This window comes from Pundamilia nyererei, unplaced genomic scaffold (assembly GCF_000239375.1).
Source record: "Pundamilia nyererei isolate P.nyererei 1_Seehausen unplaced genomic scaffold, PunNye1.0 scaffold00199, whole genome shotgun sequence".
Lineage (NCBI taxonomy): Eukaryota > Metazoa > Chordata > Actinopteri > Cichliformes > Cichlidae > Pundamilia > Pundamilia nyererei.
In genome coordinates this window covers 690,805-699,514 of record NW_005187600.1, presented here as the reverse complement: position 1 = coordinate 699,514, position 8,710 = coordinate 690,805, and the positions used below count along the sequence as shown (strand labels likewise).

The 8,710-nt window shown below is 40.5% G+C and overlaps 1 protein-coding gene across 1 annotated transcript in view; it reads left to right on the top strand.

Moving 5' to 3' along the window:
• The window catches only part of LOC102195831 (collagen alpha-1(I) chain-like), a 10,708-nt gene extending 2,545 nt beyond the window's left edge, over positions 1 to 8,163 (top strand). Inside the window, exons 9-24 of the mRNA XM_013914453.1 lie at positions 715 to 776; positions 2,143 to 2,233; positions 2,365 to 2,418; positions 2,514 to 2,558; positions 2,657 to 2,701; positions 3,517 to 3,624; positions 5,585 to 5,638; positions 5,771 to 5,824; positions 6,062 to 6,115; positions 6,220 to 6,327; positions 6,463 to 6,516; positions 6,637 to 6,744; positions 6,875 to 6,925; positions 7,769 to 7,822; positions 7,911 to 7,964; positions 8,083 to 8,163. Of these exons, the coding sequence (XP_013769907.1) occupies positions 715 to 776; positions 2,143 to 2,233; positions 2,365 to 2,418; positions 2,514 to 2,558; positions 2,657 to 2,701; positions 3,517 to 3,624; positions 5,585 to 5,638; positions 5,771 to 5,824; positions 6,062 to 6,115; positions 6,220 to 6,327; positions 6,463 to 6,516; positions 6,637 to 6,744; positions 6,875 to 6,925; positions 7,769 to 7,822; positions 7,911 to 7,964; positions 8,083 to 8,163 (1,077 nt within the window). The remainder of the gene's footprint in view (positions 1 to 714; positions 777 to 2,142; positions 2,234 to 2,364; positions 2,419 to 2,513; positions 2,559 to 2,656; positions 2,702 to 3,516; positions 3,625 to 5,584; positions 5,639 to 5,770; positions 5,825 to 6,061; positions 6,116 to 6,219; positions 6,328 to 6,462; positions 6,517 to 6,636; positions 6,745 to 6,874; positions 6,926 to 7,768; positions 7,823 to 7,910; positions 7,965 to 8,082) is intronic.
• The last annotated feature ends 547 nt before the right edge of the window (positions 8,164 to 8,710 follow it).

Below are 8,710 nucleotides of genomic sequence, written 5' to 3'. Positions count from 1 at the left end.
TTTTTGCAAAGCTATATGTGGAAGGAAACTGTGACCGAGGACAAGCTGATGGCATAAGATGCAAGTACAACTCCTCCGGCTTCATATGCAAAAAAAATTATTGCGCTACCTTACGTGGTTGCAGAGCTACCGGGATTTAAAAATAGTTACGCAAAACAGAGCGAGCCTGCACCGACTGGCTCTAAAGGGTTAAAAGACATTTTAAAAGCAAAGTCAACATAAAATTGCAAAGGAGGTGTTTTTCAGCTTTTTCTTACTTTTAATATTTCCAAAAATATGTGAACTGTAGTATTGTAGAGGGAGCAGTGTTGTAACATTTCTTAACCATTAACAGTCATTCTTCTTGTCAAAGGGTCGGGAAGGTCGAGCGGGATTTTCTGGAATCCCTGGTCCTGTTGTGAGTATAAGTGACAACATGTTCAGTATAGATACTTATGTTCGTATTATTTATGTATTTATTTGTTATTGCAGGGACAGATGGGGACATCAGGAGAGAGGGGACTTCAAGGAGAACCTGGTATTAAGGTTCCTACATGGTTAAAGTTCTTACTCTGTACTTGCATGACTGCGCTGTTAATTGTTGTTTTTTTACATCTGTGACTGAAGGCATCGACCAATCAGTGCATTGAAAAAGCTCTTACTATTGCATTAAACAGAGGCATGTCAAAGAGTTCACACTGTGTTTGTACCTGATTGTGTACCCCATCTGTTTAGGGGAAGATTGGAGTCCCGGGGATGCCGGGTTCAAAAGGCCTGAAGGTGACCATGCTGTACATGTAAACATTAGAGAAACACATGTTTATAGCTTTAAAACAGAATCGATCTATCCACCACATGTGACATCTGCTAAAGCTACTATCCAGATGATGGCACTATTTATATACCTCCTCAGTCTCTATACTCCCAGCCGTTCTTTACGATCATCTGGTCAGCTACAAAGCAACGTTCCAGTAAGATTCAGGAACTTGTTTCATTGGCAGATTTTTTCACTTATTTCAAGGTAAAATATCTTGTATTCAGTGAAAAAATCTGCCAATGAAACAAGTTCCTGAATCTTACTGCAAAGTTGCTTTGTAGCTGATTTTGTCTTATTTTAAGTGTAATGAGATCATTTTGACTAGAAATAAGACAAATATACTTGGTGAGATTTTGAGTTTTTGCAGATACTCATTTCTCTGCATAATCATCTCTGATCCCTACTTACTTATGCTTTTGTTTGTTCTCTATTTTCTCTATTTTACTTTGTTTTAGTGACTTACTGTTCAGTGTAATCATTTACCGTTGTTCCTTACTGTGAAGCACTTTGGTGTACCCCCTGGTTTTAAACGTGCTATATAAATAAAATTGTATTGTATTTATATGGATTTTAAATATATGGTAAATTTTAACTCCTTTTTTTATTCACACTAGAAAAAACAAATAGAAAAAAGGAGACATTTCTTTCATTTTTCAGGGATTTAAAGGTCATCTGGGCCACAAGGGGCAGGATGGCAGTCGTGGAGCCTCGGTAAGACTAACCATGTGCTGTGTTTGGAACAGAAGCCTCCCTTATTAATGGGAATTATTTTTCTTTTTATGTATTTATTGTTATGGGTTTGTTATTCCTACAGAACAAAATGGGTTAAGTGTTCCAGAATCAGATTTGATCCTTTCTTCTTTAGGTTAATAGTTAACATTTAATCTGTCAGAAATGATACTTGAGCAGTAATATTACCAGGGTAACAGATATTTGATGAACTAATATGATCTTTGCCTCAGGGACCTGTTGGTGCAAATGGAGTGAATGGAGCGGTCGGACCTCCAGGACCTAAAGTGAGCTCGTCCTGTTATATGACAGCTGCATTTGCTTATCCTGGAGTGGGACAAGTTATTATCTCATGTTCTCATTTCCACAGGGAATGCCTGGAAAAACAGGACCTCCTGGATTCCAAGGCCCTGTAGGAAAGAGTGTAAGGCAATTTTTAAATTCTTGCTTCATGAAACATGGTTAGTATTTTTGGAGACTATGGGAGTGACTGTAATAAATGAATTCATTTATTTAATAAGATGAGGATCTAAAGTTTTACAACAGTGTCCTGTGATCACTCAGCACAGTGAATTGTGTGACGTTAGGATCATAGCGTTGTGTCATTCAACTTCCAGGGAGAATCTGGCAGCAGAGGAACGAAGGGGACATCGGGACAGCCAGGAAGGAGAGTATGTTACTGTGCAGCTGTATGGAGAGTACTCCTGTGTTTGTTGAAAGAAAATAATGAAGCCTTGAAAATTCAACCCAAACAATGATATATGAATGTAGACTTTCTGGAATTTGTGGTACTTTCTTTATAGCCAGACCAAAAAATCCAATCCTGATGTTTCCTTTAGGGGGTTGTAGGTAAACAAGGCCCCAGTGGACTAACAGGAAGTAAAGGATTTAAGGTATGAGTCTCACATCTTCATTACTAAGTAGCAGGTTTATCAGTCACTCAGTTATTTAGCTCCTCATATGCTAAGATAACGTTTGTGCTGTGAAGGGTACAAGAGGAGAGGAGGGACCGAAAGGAATACAAGGCCCCCGAGTAAGTGAATTAGTCCCTTATTTTCTACTATCGCCTGTTCATTATTTATAAGTGTTTCTCTAACTTCTTACTAAAGTCAAGTTCTTGTCATTCTCCAGGGAGAGATGGGCATGGCTGGACCACAGGGATACAGAGGCGCTCCTGTAAGGTCATTTTAATTATTTGTCCATACAAAACGTTCATCCAGTCCTTTGTTTACACTTTCTTTTGGTCAACTTATGCTTTTGATTTTATTGTGGTAAATGTCTTGATGTTTGAGAATGTGAGAACGCTCAGGAGGTCGGACGCACTGATTGGTCAGCGGTTTGAGTTTCTACACGTCAGCATTGGTTTGTGAGTTAATTAGAGAATTAGATGAAGGCAGGTGTGTGGAAAAGAACGTTTTTCATTGGACTCCGTGCAGTCCTGTGATAACGTGCCACCACCTTTAGCAGTAGTAACTTGAAGTAATAGTTTTCTGTATAATTTTCAGTTTCTCGTGTCGTGGAGGAATTTTGTCCAACTTCTCTTGAACTTTATTTTAAGGTCGCTTCAATTCATTGAGGTTTGGTACCATTTGTGTCATGGTCTGTGTGCGGGGAGGCAGCAAAGGACCCAAAATGCAGACTTGCAATTTGTTTGTATTGCGTTCAAAAAATGCAAAAATTTGTGGCATTAATTTGTTAGCACACACCTGAAAGCTCCAGACCAACATCTGCTTCTATAGAGATGGTCACACTTGATTAATCAAGTGCATTTGATGAGCGGTAGCTTGCTGCTACCTTCACTCTTAAACTCCGAGCTCCGAGCGTGGGCTTTGTTTTTCACATGACTGCAGCTGTGTGTGTTTTCTACACACAGCATGTGAACGTCTTTGAGTATTTAACTAACAGACTTCAATCAGATTGTATAAAACCAAGAAACATTTTTAGTCTATGAACTTTTTTCTCTGTTTTTTAAACATACTTTAATCCAACAGGGTATCCACGGCAACATTGGACCATGGGGTGAAGTTGGGTCCCGTGGTCTTCCAGGCGGTCAAGGTCCACAAGGCCCAGTTGGTCCTCCTGGAGTTACAGGTTACTCTGTAAGGTTTTGTTGTTTTTTGGGGGGTTTTTTTGCTTTTGTTTTCAAATATAATTAGAAGTTTGGGAGCCTAATTGTTTTATTTCATACACAAACTGAAGCTCTGTCAGTCTGTCCAACATAACTGTCAAGGTTGGCTGTGTACAGAACTCAGGCATTTTACATAATGAGGAGATAAAAAACCAGGTAGGAACACAGCTGGGGTTAACTAAGGCTACGTTCACACTGCAGGCGAAAGCGCATCAAATCCGACTTTTTTGACCCTCTGCGACCATCTACCCGATCATGGTCTGACAGTGTGAACGGCACAAATCCGATATTTTCAAATCCGATCTGGGTCACTTTCGTATGTGGTCCTGAATCCGATGTTTTAGAAAGCGACTGCTGTTTGATGGTCATGTCGCATTAAATCCGTCTTTTACGTCACTGACACAAGACAGACGCCAATTATCAGCGCCGGAGAAAACATCGCGAACGCTTCCTGGCCATCCGGTGAAACTGTTGGGAAGACAACGTGAACATTTTATTTGTTCTCTATATAACCTGCAGATTCTGACAGAAATCTGCAGCTATCCTTTGCAGCACCGCTCCTCTCTAAAGCAGCAATAAGGATCATTATTAGGTTATTTACATTATTATGTAAATAACAAAATAACTTAAAGCAAAAATTGGGAAACGTAAAGTCCGAAGTCTTTATATTAAGGCCATCAGTCAAACAACACTGTTTGCTCTGGGTCTAAACAGAGCGCGTTGTGTGTGACGTCTTCTTTTGCGCATTTGCGCTCTAGTGTGAGCGCTTTGAGCGTTCACACTAGAGCGCGTTTGCTGTCGCATTTTATTTGTAGTGTGAACGAGCAGACAAAAAAATCGGATTTGAGCATCAAGACCTGCAGTGTGAACGTAGCCTAAGATAATGACTGTGGAGGACGTCAACCAAGACAAAGGATACAGAGAAGAACAGTCACCAAAATAAAACAGGAAGAGAGCCACAACTGAAAAGGATGCAAGACTAAATTGACACAAGTTACAAATCATAAACACAAAGATGAAGAAGAAGCCAGATGTGGAAACAAAAGAGAGTCATGAATAAACAGGGATACAAGGAAAATAATCCAAAATACAAAACTAGAAAAACCCAAAATCCCAGACTCAGAACACATCATTAGTCACACTTTGTTCATCAAGTCAACTGTCAGCCACGTGAAAGGTCACAAAGCCTTCATGCTAATCTCTCTGCAGTTTTGCTTAACTGCAGGATGAACAGTCCTCTTGTGATAACTGCAGAAACACTCGGGAGCGAACAGACACTTTCTTTCTTTCCAGTTTGCCATGAACTCATAATTAGTTTCTCTGGGTCAGTCACCAGACCAAGTCGCGCCCGCTGTCACCAGACCTGTTGGAAGGATGATGATGTCGGGTTTATTTACACCGCATTTGAACTGATTCGAAAACTTTGATAAGCCAGCGCATGTACGATTAATTTTCATGGTTTTAACCCTGCTCTTTTCAAAAGACAAGATGGATCCGAGTCACCATTATAATTTGACGACTTTTGGTTGAATATTATGGTTGTTCAGGCAAATACAGGCAATTTGCCGCCGTTTTTTGTGAGATATTGTTAATAATATTAATTTTCAAGATATCTCTGACAGAAAGGTGCTTTTTAAAATTATGCCTTGGCATTAATGCCGAGCAGTTCGATGTACCAATAGTAACGTTGAATTATAATCTTTGCTTTGTTCTTTGTTGTGCATCAAATTATAGAACAATTATTTATGCAGTATTTGGTATAATGAACATGAAGCAAATACATCCCCTGAAATTAAAATTCAAAATACATTTGGTAGAAAAACCTGCTCTACCAAACTGCGAGCTCACTAAGACGGAGCTGTCTTCCTTTTTTGATAGGATGTTTCTTTATATTATCTCCCTGTTATTATCTTACATTTCTTAACACGCAGGGTAAAGATGGAAGTCAGGGGCCATCTGGATCAGGCGGTGTAAAAGGAGATAAGGTGAACCTCTGAGCTTCTCTAAGTATCTTATCGCCTACTTAAATACAGAAAAAGCTGTATGCAAGTGCACGTCAATAATGCTGTGTCATGTGTTCTTCTTCTTCTGTTTGTCTCTACATGTCCTGTGTTCAGGGATCCAGAGGACCTGTGGGGCAGGAGGGAGCTGCTGGTCTCGATGGTGAGGAGGTAGATTGATTAGCTTGGTCATGGATTCAACTGTTTTCAATTTCCATTTAACATAAAATTAACAAAACCTAAAGTAAGAAAACTAGAGATGCGAAGAGCACAGAAAGCACAGATAAAACAAGAGAAAGAAAGAAAATCAAAGGAAAATGAAAGACCTAGAAGATCATAACTGTTAGAGTAACTTCAGGAATATGAGCCCATGAAACAGGACAAACTGAGTGTTGTTCTTGTCTTTAGGGTCCAAACGGACAGAAAGGATTTCAAGGGCCAGCCGGCCAAAAAGGCTTATCTGTGAGTCCAATATCAATCCCAAAATGAAGAATAAAGGTTAATTTTGCTATCAGTTTACTGCAGTATTCGTGAAAATTGTGTTACTTATAAAACTGTGATTTCAGGGTGTTATGGGAAACACAGGACCTCCTGGGCAGAAAGGACCAAAGGGGTCTGAGGGTGAAAGAGGAAACCAAGGTTCACAGGGACCGAAGGGGCCACAAGGGAAACGGGTATGTAGTAATCCTAAAGTATAGTTTACTGTAACACCACTGACTTCCACACAGGGATATTAATTCAAAAAGAGCAAATATAAGGAAGACTGTGCATCGCCTCTGCCTTGTCTTTACTACATGTGATTTTCTCAGGGGTACAGGGGTGCACCCGGAGATAGAGGACAGCAGGGGCCCCCAGGACTCAAGGTCAGTCGTTTTAACTCATACATGTAGAAACAATGATGAAGAAAACCTGAGAACTGGTGTTGCCTGTAAACAAAATGTCTGAGTGAAAACCTGGTAGTGATAATGATGATTTATTGACAGGGTGAGCCAGGCCCCAGGGCTTTATCAGGCACTCGTGGGCCATTTGGAGCTGGAGGCCAAACTGGGGCAGCAGGAACGAAAGGCCAGAAAGGGCTCCAGGGACTCGCTGTTAGTACCTGAGGGGGACTCTGTTTGCTTCAGTCACGTTAACAACATGTGCTGTGTCTATATGTCTCTACAGAACATGCATGTTTGACTATAATGCTGCTGAACAACATTATATCTGTTTTTCTTTCAGGGTCCTCCTGGTACTACGGGCCCTCCTGGACCCACTGGACCGTCACCAGCTGTACGTTTTACTTTACCTAACATTAACTTTCCATTATTATACTGACTGTGTGCTAAAATGTGCACTAAATGTTCGATATTGGTATCACCTCGATGTGTTTGTGTTGAATTTGAGTTAAAAATGTTAACTAAATCACACACACTCACCGGACACATTATTAGGTACACTTAAAGTACTAATATCAACCCCCTTTTGTTTTCAGAACAGCTATGATTGTAGCATAGATTCACCAAGGTGCTGGAAACATATATTGACATTAACATGACAGCAGATCTGCTGGCTGGACATCCATGACGTGACTCTTCTTCATTTGAATTCAGTTACTGTCCAATTTTGGTGATCGCATGCAAACTATAGCTTCAGTTTCCAGTTCTTAGCTTCTAGAAGTGTCACCTGGTGTAAGCTCGTGCTGCCGTAGCCCATTTGCATTTAGAGATGCTCTTTTGCATACCTTGTTGTAACAAGTGATTATTTAAGTTAGTGCCTGTCTTGCTATCGGCTCGAAACAGTCTCCCCTGATGCGCCGCTGACCTCTAGCACAATGTCATGGGCTCGAGCTACGACCCGGACTGAAGGGGACAAGACTCAGATCAGCCAGTCTGAGTCACCAGCTGTTCTCAAAGTCATTTAAACCCCCTTTGTTCCCCATTCTGATGCTCAGTGTGAACTTCAGCAGGTGTCATTTGAACAGGTGGACCTAATAACGTGCCGTGGATAGGCAACAGTGACATGTTGTGGAGCATATTTAAAATATATAACTTAATTTAGGCCTGAATGTGAAAAAAAAGGTTTAGTTGTTTCAGTGATATGTAAGTTATTTATACATTATGTGTCTGTTTTTAGGGATTACCTGGCAAGAGAGGTGCTGAAGGTAAAGGTGGAGCGCCTGGAGCAAAGGTATACTGTACCTTTCACACATGTTAACTGTCCAGCTAAAACATTTCACTGGTTTTTAACTGTCTCTGTTGGTTTTTCTATAATTCAGGGCAGTCTTGGTGAAAAGGGTATGCTGGGTCTTCCAGGCATTCGGGGAGACGTGGTTAGATTTCATTATTTGTTTCACTCTGTGGCCATAATAAATATGGTCAAGCATATTTAATATCATGTGTGCAAACACAGTGAGGCCATGTGTCTGCATAACTGTCTTTGTTTCCCAGGGCATCAGGGGTATGAAAGGCGTAAAAGGCGAGTCTGGAACACGAGGGAAAGTGGTAAGACTGGTAAGAGAGCATTCTTAAGCATTTAAATTGCCGTTTTAATACTTAATAGTAAGTGCCATAAATGACTAAATGATCTTACCGGATCATCTGACGTATTTCAATTCCAAAAATTACATTTCTATAGTATGCTGTTGCTATTATAGTGTGATTCTGGAAATTTCTGAGTATATTTCACTGTGATTTTAGGGTACAATGGGGAAGATGGGGGTCATAGGCTCTCCAGGTCCTAAAGGTCAAACTGGACCTGGTGGCCCTCCTGGTCCTCCAGGAACTAAAGGAATCCAGGGACCAAAGGTAAGAAGAAAGCGTGGCTCAAACATGCAGTTTCTTAATTCCCTTAAATAAAGCTATCATAGTGAAGGTACTTTTAACCTGCTTCATGCAACTTTCATGTCACTGAATTCATTTTGAAGGGAAAAGGTGGTGAGCCAGGAAGTAAAGGGACACAAGGAGCTGCTGGGCAAATTGTGAGTTTTGTTTTAAGCCGAGTGTCCCTTCACATCTCAGACTGGAGTTCCAAGATTAGTTACTGTGACTATTATGAAATATAGTTTATTTCAACATT